This window comes from Oculina patagonica, chromosome 9, assembly GCF_052425735.1.
Source record: "Oculina patagonica isolate OP01 chromosome 9, crgOcupat, whole genome shotgun sequence".
Taxonomy (NCBI): Eukaryota; Metazoa; Cnidaria; class Anthozoa; order Scleractinia; family Oculinidae; genus Oculina; species Oculina patagonica.
Window position 1 is genome coordinate 26,078,553 of NC_135766.1, and position 18,838 is coordinate 26,097,390.

Here is an 18,838-nt window from a genome sequence, read left to right on the forward strand (position 1 = left end):
ACGCGCAAAGTAATCTGGGATAAAAATATTGGGAGCAAGATGGCTGAAGAGAACGGGATGGATTTATCAGGGTTTATAGTCGAGAAGGGCATTGAAGCAGAGGAGGGGAAGACTGAAGAGATCGCTGAGATTTCCTTGTCCCCTGACCTGGAAGCAGAGGAAGCCAGGAAAGCAGAACTACGCGAACAAGCTAAGAAGGTGTATAAGAATGTTCTAGGTTATGAAAAAAAATTATCTGACACGTCACAAGCTATCTCTGCTCACTTGCTGTAGCTCACATGACTTGTTGATCTCAAACACAACGTGTCAGTTAATGGCTCATAGAAATGCTCTTATGGTAAATACGATAAAATTATTGAAACCATAAAAGAACACAATGTTCATGAATATCCAGAAGATTGATGAATTTGGGTCAAAGTATATTAGAGTCGAGTATTAATTTGATTTTAATAGGAAATAATATCAATATTAATAATGATATAAGTATAAATTAAAACAATAGTAAAATCAATAATATCCATACTAATCATGATTCCTTCTTAATTAAAATGACATGTCAATTAAAAATATTAACACAAAAATGCTAGTTATTAAAATTAGTGAGGTACATTTTAATTGCCTAATTTACTAATTAATGTAGTTGGGTTAATTCAGCCTTGTGTTTTAATGTAGCTGATATATTAAAGATATATGACACAGAGAACAGTCCAGTTGTTAATAACAATTGTATCTTTTTTTATTTTAAATATTATTTATTTATTTATTATTTCTGATGTTAGCTATTTATTTATTTACTGTGAGATCCACAGAATAGACAGATATCATATGAAGACACATTACAGGTCTTTCAACACATAACACTGTGCATGTCACACAGCAATCCCACATAATTTTAGAAAAAAAGGTAGCAACTGAAAATATAATGTTAAAAAATGACAAAGTGAAAAGCATGTTCACAGCTGAAAGATGGACCTTGCTATATTCAGCAATCCTTTTGCTGTTTTTCCTTTGCAGATTGAAGAGGAAATTGTCACTCTGAGACAAGCTCTTGATCGAAAAGAGAAACAGTTAGCAGAGATCAAACAACTGTTGGGCATCACAGCATGGTCGCAGTTAAGAGATGGATTTAGTCACCAATACCAAAACCTGCAAGGAACTCAGATGTTAGTATCAATAAACAAATGAAGTAGAAACAAATGTTACAAGAAAACAGTTCAAAAAATTATTTTGTAAAATCACTGAGTAACTACAGCATGCTTACAAACGTGTGAAGAGCTGAAGTAAAGTTTTCATTATCATCATCATCATTTATTTGCCACTTTAGAAATTAATATGTACAAAATAACTTAAATAGATAGGGCGAGGAGACCTTCAAGAAACCACAAGGTTTATGGGGGAGGCCACCGCGGGTTAGCAATATGTTAGTAATTTCGCTGTGAGTGTGCAGCTAGGCCAAGTTTGCATGACTGCGTAGTTTCTGATAACTTATTTTCCGTTTTCTTTTTTTGCAACAGGTATCAAAAGACAGCTGATACATTTAAAGACTTGAATGATAAAATTGTTCACTCGCAAGCGTAAGTGTTTTAACCCATTGGTTCCCATGCGGGCCAAAACCGGCCCTGACAAGCATTTCTCTTTGTTCCGCTTGTGACATCATTTTTGTTTAAAAAAAGGCATCAATGCAATCTCTGCAGGAGGAAAATCTCATTCCAATAATGCCCAAATTAGTCAGAGTGATTGGGTCAATTGTGCCTGACATACCCACAAAAATGCTTTAGTTAGAAATTTAAGTGAAAAACTTGTAGGAGAATTTGCCTCAACCACCCTTGGCTTCTCAATGATGAGTATTTCCTGTTTCAATGATGCTTTCTTAGAAATTCTGAAATGCAAGTAAGCCCAGTGGAAGGCCTACAACTGCAGCAAAAAGATAAGAAAAGAATAAAAAGAATAAAAAGTGGTAACTGGGCACTTTCTAACTAATCTCCAAACAATACGCTTTTTTCAAAAATCTCTGGGAGTCAATGGGTTAAACTACTTGTTTTTCTTGTGGTGTCACTCTGGCCATATTGGTTTACCAAAACTGCTTTAGTTGTTATAGTTATAAAACACTACAGTCTATTGTTTGGGAAAACCAAAAAGCTGCTGTAAAATAAACCCTACACAAACTTCTCTGTATATTGAACTTGGCCTGCAAGTGGCTAAAGTTTTAAATCAATTGAAATTTGTAATTTAAACTAAACACCTGCAACAAAATTAAATATATTGATTTCCCTAGAGATCAAATCAGTGGTAAGTCCAAAGTTACTAACACAGGTTATAATATTCTGAATGATTATACTGGGCTAAAATTTTGCATTAATTATTTCAATTTACGTTTCATTAATTATTCCAAATTAATATTTCAATTTAGTGTTCTTATCATGCATTTTAATATATTCATAAATATATTAAAAGACATGTTTCACATACTTGAGCATAGTGCATAACATAATTGAGATGACATATCTGGACTCCTCTGTATTTTAGGTACAACAAGCTAAGCAGTGGTGCCTCTGCAACAAAAACAGTGTTAAGTGATGCAGGATCCAAGACAGCAACTGCTGCAAAAAATGTTGGATCAGCGACCGCCAAGAAACTAGGAGAAATTAGGTATCATATAAATAATACTAATAATTATAATAATAATAGTAATAATAATAATAATAATAGTAATAATAATAATAATAATAATAATAAGGAACATAACAATAATAATAATAATAATAGTATAGTCAAAAACTTATTATAATTTATTATAATTATTTAGTTTTTCAAATGGTTAGTTTAAAGTCATTTCAAGAACAATTTAAGATAATCTTCAGGTTCGACAATCACTCCATATATTTCTGATATTAAATATCTATTTTTAATATTTACTTTCAGCGATATTTATTTGTTATTATTATTTATACATCTACATTATGGCAGTGTTAACCTACTTAATATGTACTTGCTTTACTTACATCTGAAAAGTTCTGAATTGTTTTATTTTCTATCTGGTTGCATTAGGGGATCATCAATGTTTCAATCTTTGGAAAGTAAAGTTGTGTCTGCTTCTTCAAGTCTTAAGGTAAGCAATTTTGTTTCATGATAGGTAAACTACATGCACATGTCTGTGTGGGATATGTGTGCCAACTGGATGTATTTGGGTGCTTTTAAACAGAAGAAAGGTTATGTGGCCCATCAAACCCAAATGTATGGAGCCAGCTGTTGTTATTTTATTGACATCTGTATTAAAATACCTCAGACATCCAGACTGGTATTGCTGCGGTTTTGTGATAATTTAATGCTGCAATCAGTGTTGTTACCAAGTTAAGTCAAAACTGACGCTTACTGAAAGAGTTACACATGAACAATGCAGAATTAATGCATATTTTTGTTCATTATAATTTTGTTTTGATATTGTTTTGACCTCAATATAAAAGTAATGGAATTTTATTTTTAATGTGATAAAAAAGTGTGTAAACGTAGAGAAATGAAATTATTGTTGCCAGGCTTGAAGATGTATGAAGTACATGACTGTTGTACTTAATATTAAATATTAGATACAACAGGAGTTGTTTTCAAGCTAGAAGACAATCTTTTATCTGTATGGTATTCCAATAGTGTTATATGGGTTTTGAGCAATGGTGTAGGTTTTACAAAGCACAGCATTAGGCTTTAAAAGTACCTAGTATTGTTGTAACACTTTCATTGCCTGAAGGAAAGTGTGTGAGGAAAGACAAAAATTATTGATAAGGTCTTAGTAAAAGCAACCTTTTTCAAACCAGGCTGAGGATGGCAGATCAGTTTCTGACAAAACATGTCTGCAAAACTTAAAAGTGTCATGTTTTGTTTAAAATTATTGATAATGCATATTAATCAAAAATATTAAAACTTGAATTGTGTGCAATAAAATCACCAAAAATATTTGGCTTCATTTGGTCATCATCAGCTGGTGAAGGCAGCATGCTTGTTGTGTTTTATGCAAGCTGTAAAAATAAATATCCTGCAAAAAAACTTACATTGCAAATTTGTTTTTCAAACCTGTTTGATTTTTATTCTCTTTTGTTTCCTATTTGTTATCACAATGTGAATCAGAGAACTTAAAATCACACAAATTTAAGGACATCATTTTAGTGCATTTTTTTGTCCTCATAATTTGAACATTGTCTATACTCAGTGTGTCCAATGATTTGCCTGGTTTTTGACAACCTACAAATATAAGCTTTCATTTAAAATAAATAAAGAATTTACAGTTCTGCAAAATAAAATAATTTAAAAATAATAATTTATTATGATTATAGCATCAATAATATAAATTGTGTTGGTGACTGTTAACTTAACTCTTTACATTTTGTTCTGCATTCCATTGTCCTCAAAAGCTGTAATATCTCTTACTGCTAAAATAAATTATAAATAGAAGCATTGCATAACTCATATTAAATCTTCTTTTGCTGCTGTTTAACAATTAATTCTAATATTGCTCTCTCACTATAGTTTAAGATGCTTGGAAGCTCAAACAAGGCCCACTTAACCACCAATCAGCCTGCTTCGTCACCTGATAATGACGTCATGTTGTCATGAGGACAATAATATCAACATCCAATGCATCTTGTTTTTATAGTAAAATATTTTATTGTGCATTTTTGGTTAAATTATATAGTATTTAAATTCTTCAAGAAAAAGTCACAAACTGCATAAATTAACCATCAGGTAGTGTGACGCTAAAAACAAGACAAACACTAGAGATAGGTATTTTGAATATTGGCATTTGCTAAGATGGGAGAAGGTCAGACTTAGAATCTGAGAATAAACGTGAAATGTAATGTTGTTAAACACACTCTATTTAATGAATGTGAGTGAGTGAGTGTGAGTGTGAGTGAGTGAGTGAGTGAGAACTTTATTAACTGCGTAAATTAACATATTTACCAGAAAACATAACTAGAAAGCTTTATTTTCTGTGTTTTGTAGCATTATAGGAAGGTAATGCAGTAGCTGTTTCAAGTTTTCCTGTAATGCTATACAAACCAGGATGAGTTGCTTTCTGTTAACTTAAGAAAATGACCATAGAAATACTTGTCTGTTTCTGTACAGTTACAAAGCCAAAGGAAACATTTTCTATTGGCTATATTCTGAACTTTTATATTTATATCAATTTTGCTGTACATCTTGTAACAGTAATAAATATGAACTACTTTTAGTACACAGTTAGTAAAGGTAGCAAAGACAGCATATAGAGAGCAGGTTTTCAGTCTGCAAACTGCCACATACTGGTATTCAAAGAAGAAGAAAACTAAGAAAAGTAACAAACTTCTGTGTTTTTTTTAAATAATACACTGCAATTCCTGGTAGTTTTCTGGGAATTCCTCAAAATAACATCTCTACATTTCTTTTAGTTTAGATTGTTAAACCGTAGTGAATATTCCTGGCATTTTATTATTGTGTAACTAGTCTAGTTCTTGTTTAAATAATTTAAGTGAACTCGCCTGTTCAGAAGTTCCATAGTTTATGGTGTGTCACTGCAAGAACTAATGTATGTAGCTATGATAAATATATGCATTTGATTAGAATCTAATTTCTCAAATAAGTTTGTCAGTAATAAATGGAAAGTTTTTATTATTAAACAACTATTTGTGATCAGTGACTGTTTTGGTCATACTAATATAACATCATTCCCAAGCTCAGTTCACCTTACTCATTCCTATGCAATTCTGCATATAGGGGTAATGTTTTATATCAAACAGCTGAGAGAGTTTGATCACATTTCCAACTATCGAGAGGAGAGTTGAAAATTTGATGAGCAGCAGATTTTGATGAAACTCGACGTGTTTGGCAATGTGATGCAACACTCTCGACTGTTTGATATATCTTCAATTGAAACTAAAACTAACGAGTAAATGGAAAAATAAAATCGTAAAAATCTATGCTAATTGAGATCAGATTTCCAAACCACTGTCACGGTGATGGTTTCTTTTGTTTTAACGTGATGAATTATTTACGAGTTTGAGAAGCCAGCTTTTTAAATTTGGTGATACATGAATACAGTTTGCCCTTAGTTAATCTATCTGGCGAAGTTACATGATAATCTTCAGTATCTCAGTAATAGAAAGAAAATCATCAAAATCACGAATACATCAATCCCATTTCCAGCCTTCTGATTGGCCGTATCTATGGTAACATTACTGTTGTACATTCTTCTATCTTATTTCGCAGGAGAAGATAGTTGGACAGAGATCCAACAGTTTGGATGAATCTGAACTTAAAAAAGATCAAGATATGGAGCAAGACAAGGAGATGAACGTCACATCCTAACTTGATGATATAATTATATCAAGTCAATAAATTGTAAAGAGTGATTATCTTAAAAGTAATCCTACTATGAATGATCTCCCCTTCACAGGGTTAAACAATGTTGCATTGCAGATGTAATTTTCAGCGCATATTTTTTTCTTAATGGAGATTTTTACAAAGTGATATTTTTCCCGCCAAGAGATTTCATAGTTTAAAATATTATCATGTTGTAGCAGTGAGCGCCGGTCGAGAAATTGTGTTATTGTCACAGAGGTCAATTAGCATTACTGATGTGATGATTAGGAGAAGTTTGAAGAACAAACACTCGGAGTCAAGTAGAAATACTGTAAAGCATGTTGTAAACAACCACATGAGAATATCGATACAAATAACCAAATGATGCAAGTGAGTTAAGCATCAAAGAATAAAAGAAATGAATCTTTTCTCTGTAATTTTTGTAATTTATTTTTTTCCTAGCATGCGAATAAATCACTGTCGTAAAACTTCGTGAGTACCTTATCAGTCCCTTTCCCCTCCCTCCCGAAAATAAGCCCTCAAAACAAACACAAAAATCCAATTTCCAGTCGACTGTTCACAGTCCTCTATTTTCTATCGTATTTCTCGTATTTTTTCTGTTTCGATCTTTGAACTCGGGGGAAGAATCACGAGAGAACTATCGTGCTTTGCGCTCGCTGTTTCTTTTGCATCTTTTGTGTTTATTTTTATATGCTGATGTCCGGTCTCATCCCATAGATTCGAATTGTGAAGCGCATTGATCACGAGCTTTGTAAATGCGCTATATAAGCACCCATATCATATCATATCATAGATACCCACATTTACTCTGGGGGATTGGGTACTAAACAAAACAGTGGTAACGGTCGCGGTGTCAAATCGCAGCATGACCGCAGTGACCATATATCTATGGCAAAATACTCAGAAATTGAAAGAAACTCAACGGAGTCACGAGTGCGGCAATCCACAGCTGAATGGCATCAAGCCGATTGAACAGATCACGGCGTAACGCAAAAGAGCATCATGCAAAAAGGCATAACGCAAACAGCCATGCAAAACGCAAAATGGCATCACCCAAATAGGAATACCGTAATATGCATCACGCACATAGGTATAACGCCATAACACCGTTAGGCATATCGCAACAGTCATAACACAGATTATCATCACGTTACAGCCATAACGAAACGGAGGCATCACGCAATAACTTCTTAATATATCAAGTTCAAGACACGTGAAGCCATTAGGTTTTTTGAGGAACCTCAGTGTTGATCTCTTTTGCGTTATGACTATTTGCGTTATGGCTGTTTGCGTGATGCCTACTTGCGTTATGCATGTTTCCGTGATTCCTTTTTTGGTTTTGCATTATGCTTATCTGCTGAATCAGCTTGTTGCAATTCAGCTTTGGATTGATGTATTCGTGATTTTGATGATTTTCTTTCTATTACTGAGTATAAGCCTGTCCTGATTGTACTCGGCAACTTTAGATCGATTTTGAGCAACTTTTGGCGTTTAGAGCAACCTCGAGCAATTTTTTTTCTTTCTAAGCAATTTTTGAGCAAATTATAGGTTAAGAGCACGTATCAAGAACGAAAACGTCAACGTTTTCGTAAAAAAATACGCAAATTCAAGAATGTCTTCAGCCTTTTGAACACATAATCTGTCACTTGACGTTTTTCTTTCGTTTCGTGAGACTTAGAGTTTCAAGCTATTTTTCTTGACCGATGTTAGCAATTATTGTTGAAAACAAAAAATAAAGCTTTTAATTAACGTTTATATAAAAATATCAAGAAAGTTTTTGGATTTTTGAATTTTTTAGCAACTTTTTGACATTCCAGTGAGCATCTTTCAAGCATTTAACGAGTACAATCGGGACAGGCCTCACTGAGTATTGGATTTGATAATAGATATACCTCCATATTCTTGACTACATAGGAATTAGATAATAAATAAATAATTATATTTGTATAGCGCTAAAACTATAAATATTCTAGACCGCTGCCTTTTACGTCTTCTATTTCAATAGTCCATTTTACAGTTGTCTGCTCAGTGACCTGGCCTTTGAATGGAAGTGAGGCTGGAGGTGGCCTTGTTTTGATACAGACCTCACTGCTTTTGTTGTGTTAATCATGTTGTTTTGATGCAAACTAGTTTTCATTTACATAATAAAGCAGAGAGATTTGTATCAATGCAAGGTCACCTCCAGCCTCACTACCATTCAAAGGCCAGGTCACTTGGCAGGCAACTGTAAAATGGATTATTCTTTGTTTTCACGTGACGTCATCAAAATTCTTAAACCCAGAATTGCAAGACCCCTAACTTTTTATCCTTCACTGGCTGTAAGACGTCCTTAAAACATATCTTGTTGAAGGTTTTAGCTCGATAGCATTCGCCGTTTTTAAGATAGAGCATTTTAAATTTTGGAATTTCACGCCACAGGAGATCAAAGATGGCCGCCGGAAGGCTGTCACGTTTTCTTTAAAAAATGCCTTATCCTGCGATTTTTAACAATCTGGACAGTTGAGGTTTTGCGAGAAGTTTTTATGTGAATGTTTACTTGTTCATCAGGGTGATCTGACCGCTTTTTGTAGCAGAATTAAATACCAGATGTTTTCATTGATTTCCGGCCGCCATGTTGGATCCCAAGTAGTTGGACTCCAACATGTCCTTACTGTGCTCTCTAAATTTGCGTGAATTTGACGGATAACTCGAGTACGGAATAACGTACAGACCTGAGACTTGGACAAGTAGTTTATATAGTAGTTTTCTACAACCTGTAATATTCTTGACTTTTTTTGACTCAATAGTTTTGGATTTATTTTTTCGCGGCGTGACAATGGCGTGACAGTGAAAACCACCTATTATTGTTTGTCCTCTATTTTCACAGCTCGACACAGCGTTTTGTTCCCTTGGTGTTTCGTTCCCGTGATCTCCAAACTGTTATGTTTTATGTCCCCTTGTTCCCTAAGATATTTTGCCTTTGTCTGTTCCCCAGTTGAAACCTATAGCTATGTTAGTCCCTTTAAATAATTATAGCAACGACGTACCAGTCCTCCTCTTTTGTCGCCATCCCATAACTCCTTTGGGGAGTCTTCTATCCCGTGAGATCTCGCGGGAGTGGGACTGTCTTCTAAACAGAAACCATGACAACAAGCGCTACTAAATAGCAACGGCGGCGGCCATGATTGTTAGTGAGACATTTTGATCTTCTGTGAAAAGATCTCGCTGAAGTCCTAAATTTAAAAGCGAATTCGTACTTTAAAAATAAGAAAGATGGCTCTTCCATTCCTCCCTGGAAATTCTTTTATAGATCCTACGGTAAGTATAGTTTTATCGCTGTGTTTTATGATCGTGATCCAACTGTCTGAAATTTCTACAGTGGAAGCTTACAAATCGATAATTTTCTTTCAGAAAACCAAATATCATCGACCACAGACACTTGGATGGAGAAATGGCTACTCTGTGCCAGTAGCTCCCACAATAGGTATTGGCGGAGACCCGATACCTGTGAATAAACTTACACAAGAAGAGCTGGACGAATTAGCAAATCTCAAGCCTTCGTTGACTTACGGACAAAAAGTTCAGGCACCACCAGAAGATTTTGTCCCTGCTCATGTAGCATTTGACAAAAAGGTTTTGCTTTTCTTTGCGTATTTCAAGCAAACCGTGCACGAATCGGCCAACGAATATTACAGAGTTCGTCCAGTGAAAGTTTATTACTATTTGGAAGATGATTCTATCGCAGTGGTTGAACCAGTAGTCAACAACAGGTAGTTAAAAAATTTAGAATTTAGTTTGTAATACTATGCTGTAAGTAAGTAACAAATCCTGACTTTTTTATAAAGCCATTTTACCCATTCACGACCACAGTATTATAGTAGATACTCATTTTTCATTTTTTACGCATTACCTTTATGTTTGAGTAATGATTGTACAGCAATGTCTCTGTTCATTAGCATTGATTTTGGTGATTGTGTTTTGTTCTTGGGCAAGACACTTTACTCTCACAGTGTCTCTCTCCACCCAGGTGTATAAATGGTACCGGCAAACTCATACTGGGGGGTAACCCTGCGATGGACTAGCATCTCATCCAGGGTGGAGTAAAAATACTCCTAGTCGCTTCTTGCGACAAAAACCAGAAAAACTCTGGCCTGTATGGGCCACAGGGCTTGACGCAGCCTTTTTTTAAAATATGTGAATATGAAATCTCAGAAACAACAGCCAGAAATACGTCTAGGTTCGCAGGCTAAGTCAGTGTAAGAGTATTTTCTTACATGTATATCTTATCAGAACTGTATTTTCCTTTTAGTGGAATTCCACAAGGAAAACTCATAAAGCGACAACGTTTACCAAAGAATGATCTTGGTGAATACTGGCATTGGAAAGACCTCAACCTCGGAATCAATGCAACATTTTATGGAAAAGTGTTTCATCTTTATGACTGTGATGCTTGGACCAAGGTAAACACAAATAATATATACCTCTTAGTTATCAAGATTTGGACAGAATTTTTTTCCCATTCATGAATAGCTCAAGCATGCACCCCGGGGGAGGGGGGTACTCCCTACAACGGCCTATACGGGGAGGCTCCGCCCGAAAAGGGGTACCTTTTTCAGTCTTCAGGTATATATACAAAAGGGTAGGGATTTCACAAGTTTAAGTATACCAAAGGATATGGAAATCTGTAATTTCAGTTTGTGAAAGGGCTTTTAATTGAAACTGTCTATATAACCTTACCACAGTATGGACCAAGGGAGTGAGGGTAATAACATGTATTATATCTCTCGCTTGGGAGAAAGGAGAGCATTTCAAGTCAAAGACCTACATAAGTGATGTAAATGTGGTCTCATAAAACTGACCAATTACAGTGCACTGAAAAACATAATTTTAATAAGTAAATTTAAACACCCAGCCTACTCGTATCTTAGTTTCAGTCTGAAGAACACTTATTGAATATCAATTCTTGCTTTCTATAGGAGTATATGGCCAGTGAAGGAATAGAACTTAGCCAGCCTTTAATGCCAGAGACAGATCCTTACACTGAATCTCGCAAGCAGCCTCTCCGTAGCTACAAGACACCTTCGTCATTTGACAAACTGAAACAGTTTATCGAACTGGACCGAAAGGTCCTGAGGTTTTACTGTGTCTGGGATGACAGGGATAGCATGTTTGGTGAAATGAGGCCATGTGTAAGTGCAATTTAGTTGCAATTTCACCCACTTTCAGTGTTTGGTGCATAGAGGCTTTCAATAGACATCCATCTTTCAATGTGCTAAACAAACAAAATGGATAGAAAATCCACCAATCACAGCCCACTAACGTGACCTTCTCAACTTGTGGGCTCATTTGCATGAAACCAACACCGGTATGCATTATATTGCTTTTGATCGGCTCGTTTCGACCAGCATGTTGCTATGCACGTAACACTGAAAGCGGGTGTTAAGACAATATTAGACATAATTTGAGTTGGAGGGACACCTACTTTGCATTCATCTCAGACAACTCTCTTTTGAAGAGATGAAGACTTTAAATTTAATAAGAGTCACACAGTAAAGAAAAAGCCACTTGCTCTTTGTTGTTGTCCAGTGACAGTAATTTTTGTTCTTTTACCACAGATCATCCATTACTATCTAGTAGATGACACAGTGGAAATCAGGGAAGTTCATGGAGCAAATGATGGCAGAGACCCTTTCCCTGTCCTGGTTTGCAGACAAAGGCTACCAAAAGACAGAACAAATGTGGAATGTAAGTAGGTTTCTCCTTGTTTAAAAGATTGACAGAGCACCAAAATGAAGTGTACCAGTATAAAGAAAATAATAATTTAAGTGATTTATTTTTTGATTTTATTGAGAATGCCCATGAAGTGACAAAAAGCACTGATACATGTAATTATCTGTGTCTGATAAGCCCCTTATATTTGCTAACAAAAGGAGTTATCATTCGATGCAATTTTTTCTTCCTTTTCATTGGCCGAAAGCCCACCACGTGATCTGCAAATAACTGCCTACAAATAATGGTCTGCTCGTGCGCATTAGCGTCTGACAGTGATTTTGCTACAAATAATATTCTGCTCATGCGTAGTTGTGTCCACTTCCGAGAAAAATGGCAGCTAGTTTTCCAGAGATGAAGAAGAGCGGTTGGATTTGTCTACTGGGCCTGAAAAAAAACAGCGAGGCTACAAAGAAGGCAATGGAATTTCCTCTCATTGTATTTTGGCAATATCTGAAAGAAAAGAGAATTGGATGAAGACCAGCTTGTATTATCGAAGGCGAAGTTACGCTTTCGTCTGCATTTATTCAGCAAGAAATAGTGCGGTTTCCATGCAGTTCCCGAAGGTACTTTGTGCGAAACAAATTCAGTGATCGAATGATCAAAACAAATTCAAAAAGGCTTCGGCAAATAATTGATCTGCTCACCACTGACAAATCACAATATTTTGCTCAACCTCTTCCAATAACTGTTAAATATTTGTTGAAAACTTTTTCTTATTTTTTTTTCTTCTTTTTAGCATCTTTTCCTTCCTGTGTTCTGGAGTTGTCTGATCATGAGATCAAGGACTGGTTCACACCAAGAGACTTCATGGTTGGTCAGACTTTATTCATTATGGGAAGAAGATTCCTTCTTCATGACTGTGATGAGTTCACAAAGAATTACTACAGGAAATTTGGTATAAATGACTTTACTTCAGTCGATGTGAAGGGAGAACAAAGAGAGACTTTAGAAAAGGTGAGTACTACAAGAGTTTCTTACATGTAGCTTGTCTGGTCTTGTGAGTTTTGCGCCAAAAAAATTCCAAATATCTTATGAAAGATGTTAGCACTATATGGATCTTTCAGTGCCTTTGATAAATTGTCACTTAGTTATTTTAAGTGCAAGTGACTATCACACACAAACCTGTGTAACTCGACAACTAGTATACAGGGAAGGGGATAGAAAAGCAAAACTTGCGATAGATCTGTGACTGAGAGTATAACAAGCTCTGAGCTGTGTTGATTCACTAGTGATTTCGTTGACAGTGTATGTAATATTTTCAGCTGGACAAGCATTTTTGGTCTTGAGATATAGTGGCATTTTCTTCCTTGTGCATAAGTGAATGGTCCATCTAAACCACTGTTTGTGTTTTTTGTTAGGATGTTCCACCCTACAATGGATTTGGATCACTTGAGGACAGCCTGCAGTCTTGCCTGTCACTGGTGCCGCAGCCGCCAAAGAAAGACTTCATCAAAATGCTGGAAAATGATCACAAAGTCCTCAGATATGCTGCCACCATGGTAAGTCAAGGGCTCCTAAAGTGCTTGTTCTTTGTCTTGTCATATTTAGTCCAAGGAAAGAAAGGAATTTCAGGGATGTACCTAAGAAAACACTAAGCCGGCTCATCAACAAGCCCAGCTGGCTTTCCTGACCTTGGCAGCTCTAAAAGTTTACCTAAGTCTTTGTTTTCATGTGAAATTTCAGCCAGATTTAAGTTCTCTTTCAGCAGGTGAAATTAGCCAGCAGCCGGCCCTTAGGGACATTCCTGGAATTTAGCCCAAGTTACCCAATAAGGGAGAGAAAATTACATTGTGTCCAGTTCTAATGCACAACTTATTTTTCTTTAGGAAAGCTTCCGCCCTGAGGATAAGAACAGACGTTTCATCATTTACTACCGCTTGGCAGATGACATGTTGACAATCTATGAACCTCCAGTCAGAAATGCTGGTATAATTGGTGGAAAATTCCTTGAACGCACTCATGCTACCAAACCAGGTTCATCAGTTGACAATCCTGAATTCTACACCCCTGCTGACTTCCAGATTGGAGCCCTGATACAGATCTTCAAGCATCGCTTCAGAATAACCGATGCTGATGAGTATGTTTTGAAATACTTGGAATCACATGCCCAGATGTACCCTATTGCCACCATCAATTCAATCAGAGAAAAGCATAACAGACCACCGACGACCACAGAGGAGCTGTTAGCATCTGTTCCACAGGGAGACACTGACCCTAATCTGCAGAAGAGGCAACCAAGCGGAATAAAGACAGAATACCAGAGAAGGTAATGACTGATAGCCCTGATTGCCATATCCAGCCATAGATTGCGATTTCATTTATTAATAACTGTGAAGAAAAATTAGAGGTTGACCACTGTTTGGAATTTAGGAGGCATAGTGGCGTAATGGTTAGTGCCCAGACTCTGTATCAAGTGTTCTGGTTTTGATCACAGGGCCGTTGTGTTATTGGGCAAGACACTTTACTATCACAGTACCTCTCTCCACTCAGATGTACAAATGAGTACAAGCAAATAAAATGTTGAGGGTAACCCTGCAATGGATTAGCATTTTATCCAGGGGGGAGTAGAAATACTTCTAAGGGGTGTCGAATGGTAAATGCGAGACTTTGCGAGACGGCGAGACTGATATCTTTTCTGCGAGCCCGAGCCCTTTTGAGAGCTTTTTAGCCTTGCAAAAGAAATCGAGACTCCGGAGAAGGCGTCAAAGAAAAATTCGAGACGTTGAGACCCTTGAAGTTTGGCTAAAATTTTGCGAGACACGCTTTTTTGAAGGACCATTCACCACCCCTCTTCTAGTCACTTCATGCTACTGAAACTGGGAGTACTCTCCGGTCTGATGGGCTGCTAGGCTTGAACACAGGCTTCTTTACTTTTTACTGTTTGGAATGAATGACCAGGTTGGAGTATGAGGTGAACAAATACTGGCAGCATGTTTCAAAATGACACAAAATCAACCAGCAACTGGCTTTGAAGGTGTTGGCAATTAGAACAATAATTTAAGCTGACTGAAAACCCCCAGTTTGAAAACCTGCAAACATACTCAACTTGTGTTGAATTTATAGCTTTAAATCAGTTCTTTGTCTAACTACATTTTTCTTTATTCTGCTGCAGGTTTTGAGTGATGTATATTAAAGCTGTCCCACTTGAAGAAATAACATACATTGTATAAATGACTACTTTCAAGCTTTAATTTTACAAATTTATTTGTCTGTTGTAAACTATCACTATTTTAAGCATGTTACTTCATACAAAACAAAAAGATCAAAATAGCTGCACATATTGTATATATATAAATTTCAAGAGGTCTTTGAGAATTTTTAGTTACAAATGTATGTCACAAATAGAGTAAACTACAGCAAAGACCTTTATTTGCTTAACTACATCTTGCCATTTTTAAGTCAGATGCAACAACTGAAGTAAGTTGCTTACTGTACAACTCTCTGACTGAAGTAAATAGGTGGAATAAAGTCATGATTGTTTTTAGAGTTGTGGACTGCATTTATTCACTTGTCGGCCCTGCCCTGTTTCTGTTGTATGACTCAGTTTATAACTTCCCCTCTAGCCAGCTGATGACAGAATGTTTGTGATGTAAAAAATTGATCATGTGGTACATTTCTGAAGCACAATCAAGCAGCCATGCCAAGTCTGCATTCCAATTCAACTGAGTCACTTGTAAATATCTACATTCTTTTCACACAACTTTAATTCTCACAGCCTTTTGTCTGCAAAAGAAGTAAAGATTCTAGCCTGAATCAAAAGCTTTCATTGTGAACTGAGTTTGGTTGTCAAACCATTTTTCCCCTTTCCAATCTTCATTACCTAGCCTTAACCTATCAACCTCTTTGGTAATGAAAGCATAGCATTAAGATGGTCAATTTCTTTTCATTGTAGACCCAATCCTTTTGAATCCCATTTTTATGTTGTCTATCATACTTTTCTGTGATGTTAAATATATCAGGTATTTATTTATCATCTCTCTTATCAAGGGGAAGTGAGGACCTTTATTTAGGCACAAAGTGTAGCAATATTGCAACAAAAAAGGTTTTCCAGTTTCTAACAGCACAAACCAACCTTGTTTAGGTGAAAGATGATTTAACTACTGGGTTCCTTTTCACGGCATTTCTTGTTAAACATTGTTATCATGTCCATAACTTTCAAGTTGCTTGTTTTCATTGTGAGAGTATCTTTGTCACCTATTCAGAGAGAAACCAGGGCTCATATTAAAAGTCTTGTTTTTGGGCTTACTTTCAAGGCCGCATTTAGGTTAGCCTCCCACGCAGTCGTGGAGAGGAGTGAAACATGATCACCCCTAAAAACGTCTGCATGGGAGGCTACATTAAGGTCTGATTGATGGACATTTGGTCATTCTTTGCAGACTCAGAATTAATTCTGCTTAAATCTGATTGGCTGACAATAAAAAATGAGCACTCTACACATGCTTCAAGAATTAAAACTGGCCAGAGGCCATGTAGTCTCCTCGGCTGCTATTTGGGATGTCACGTAATGCTCCTCCTTCTTTGGGGTGAGCATTGCGTGACATCCCAAATAGCAGCTGCAAAGGAGACTTGAGGGACTTGAGGCCATGATACCTTTTTGCAATTGTGAAATTTCAGAAAAAAGAAAATGACAAATTTTAAGTTATAACATAAGACTACAGTCAAACCTCTCTGTATGGACACCTCTCTAATATGGACAATATATCTCCGATGTCCCAACAAAATTTTCATATATTTTCTTTAGAAAAAACCTCTATAATATGGACCCTCTCTAATAGGGACAATGGGCACTAAATCTCGGCCCCAGGGAACAAATTTATATAGACTTAACCTCCTTATTACAGCCACTCCGGTGATCAGGCGATGATACCTCATTATAGGAAATTAACGCTTGTGTTAATTAAGGTATTTGAAATTAACGCGACTTAAATTAACGCGAATTGAAGAAAAAATTACTTCCCGATAAAGGAAATTAACGCGAAAGAGGGGGTAACATTTCAAAATGAAGGAAATTAACGCGACGTACACAACAGGAACAAGTTTATTTCAACACTTGTAGGCGTATAATCTTAAACGAAAACAATGTTCGTGGTACTTTTCTTACTTTGAGCGTTCTTTGCAGTATTGATGATAGTGGCAGATAAAATTATGCTTTTTCCTTGGAGTCAAGAACATATGGACTGTAACGAAAAATTGGGGCCAAAATAATGGAAATTAACGTCATGGAAATTAACCCTTCACTTAATTAACGGCGCAGAAATTAACGTTAACAAAAATTAACGCGACTTAAATTAACGCGAAAATTTGAAATTCGCGTTAATTTCATGACGCGTTAATTTCCTATAATAAGGTATTTTGTGTTTGTAAATAAATGCAATTTCCTGTTTGTGGTAACAAAAACAACAAACTAAGGTGACGCTTTTTTCATAGACGTTTTCGGATTATTTTATGCTTAGTGTTATTTTTTCATACCTGCAGCATTGCGTTGCAGAACATGTCAAGTTACTAAATACTTTAAGCTGTAAATGAAGTCAAAAGTGATGTCATATTGGTGACCACTATAATACAGACACCTCTCTAATACGGACACTTTGCTTTGTCCCTTTGGTGTCTGTATTAGAGAGGTTCAACTGTATTACTCACTGAAAACAACATCCACCGCTGGCTCTGATCCATCATTCTTGAAATTTGATATTACTTGGCACTTAGGATTGGAGTCTATCATCCTTCTACAGGAAATTCTTAAAAGGAAGTCTCTAATAAAAGAAACAGTGCATTACATGTGTAAGTTATGTCAACTCTTATAAGACAATTTATTTTACACTATGAGTGTGAAGTAGTACTAGACACAGGTTATGAACAGTGCTCAGAGGCTGTAAGCCTCAGTTGGAATAAATATATGAAAAACACAAAATTAATTATTTACAATAACAACTCTTTAATTATAGACACGAAAGAGACTGAACTGGGTGCCCATGTTACTGTGGTGTCTGTATATAAGTAGAAGAGATAATTTGTGTGAGTAATGAATTCTCTGTAGACTGTTTGTAATATAGAGGTGTCTGTATTATGGATAAAATGGATAAAATTCGAGGATAAATAAAGTTTTATGTTTATGTTTATGTTTTATGTTTATGGAGGTATCCGTAAGAAGGGCGTTGGCCTGGACTGTGGTCACCATGGACCTGCATGCTTTGAGCGAGTAACCTCCCATCTGCTAAAACCAGTGAAAAAAATATCAAAGTGCAGTGGATGGATAAAATAACTATAATTTGCACTGAGATGTCATAAATAATATGATGGTGTCTTGGATCAATATTTATCTGCTTTCAGACAAATCAGAATAATTTTTAGTTCATTTTGATTTCATGAAGATTTGGACGAGAAGGACTGAGACTACACTAGACTAGTCATCATGGCCAAGGTACCATCAGTGATTTCCACGCCAGTAAAACTACAATACTCAATTTTACACTCAAATGAAAAAGCTGAGGTCGATATATATATTTTTTACCTTGCTGATGCTGTTTTGGGGTCGAAAGGACAGAACGAAACTGTCACTCTCGCAACTTGTTTTAGTGAAGCACCTCTGATAGCCGCCATTTTGAATACACAATCACGTGACTTACAGTCATTAGTGACATCATAATCAAACCTGTTTGTCCGGTTTTGCGAGGTGCGATGAGTCACTTTCGGCGCCATCTTTTGGGAGGATTGTGAAAGTCAGTGACTGACTGTTAAA

General features: G+C 36.1%; 3 protein-coding genes across 5 annotated transcripts; 2 read left to right on the forward strand and 1 right to left on the reverse strand.

Moving 5' to 3' along the window:
• The first annotated feature begins 2 nt into the window (after positions 1-2).
• Positions 3-6,764, forward strand: LOC144666755 (tumor protein D54-like). 3 transcript variants are annotated; one of them, XM_078528135.1, is made up of 6 exons: positions 4-198; positions 1,015-1,163; positions 1,515-1,574; positions 2,527-2,649; positions 3,049-3,109; positions 6,235-6,764. In XM_078528135.1, the coding sequence occupies exons 1-6, from the start codon at positions 40-42 to the stop codon at positions 6,331-6,333; spliced, it is 651 nt and encodes a 216-aa protein (XP_078384261.1). In that variant the 5' UTR covers positions 4-39; the 3' UTR covers positions 6,334-6,764. The 3 variants fall into 3 exon arrangements, with proteins under 3 accessions (XP_078384263.1, XP_078384261.1, XP_078384262.1); XM_078528136.1 differs by lacking the exon at positions 6,235-6,764 and adding an exon at positions 4,519-5,661; XM_078528137.1 differs by lacking the exon at positions 1,515-1,574 and having other exon boundaries at positions 3-198.
• A 2,711-nt stretch (positions 6,765-9,475) lies between these two features.
• Positions 9,476-15,585, forward strand: LOC144666038 (EF-hand domain-containing protein 1-like). The gene is made up of 9 exons (XM_078527393.1): positions 9,476-9,645; positions 9,739-10,097; positions 10,637-10,787; positions 11,304-11,516; positions 11,943-12,072; positions 12,836-13,053; positions 13,458-13,598; positions 13,926-14,365; positions 15,212-15,585. The coding sequence occupies exons 1-9, from the start codon at positions 9,601-9,603 to the stop codon at positions 15,216-15,218; spliced, it is 1,704 nt and encodes a 567-aa protein (XP_078383519.1). The 5' UTR covers positions 9,476-9,600; the 3' UTR covers positions 15,219-15,585.
• Positions 15,586-16,171: 586 nt separating this feature from the next.
• LOC144666040 (large ribosomal subunit protein mL53-like) lies at positions 16,172-18,798 on the reverse strand. The gene is made up of 3 exons (XM_078527395.1): positions 18,611-18,798; positions 17,740-17,852; positions 16,172-16,293 (listed from the first exon to the last, which is right to left on the reverse strand). Exons 1-3 carry the CDS (start codon positions 18,796-18,798, stop codon positions 16,193-16,195), a joined length of 402 nt encoding a protein of 133 aa, XP_078383521.1. The 3' UTR covers positions 16,172-16,192.
• Positions 18,799-18,838: the final 40 nt, after the last annotated feature.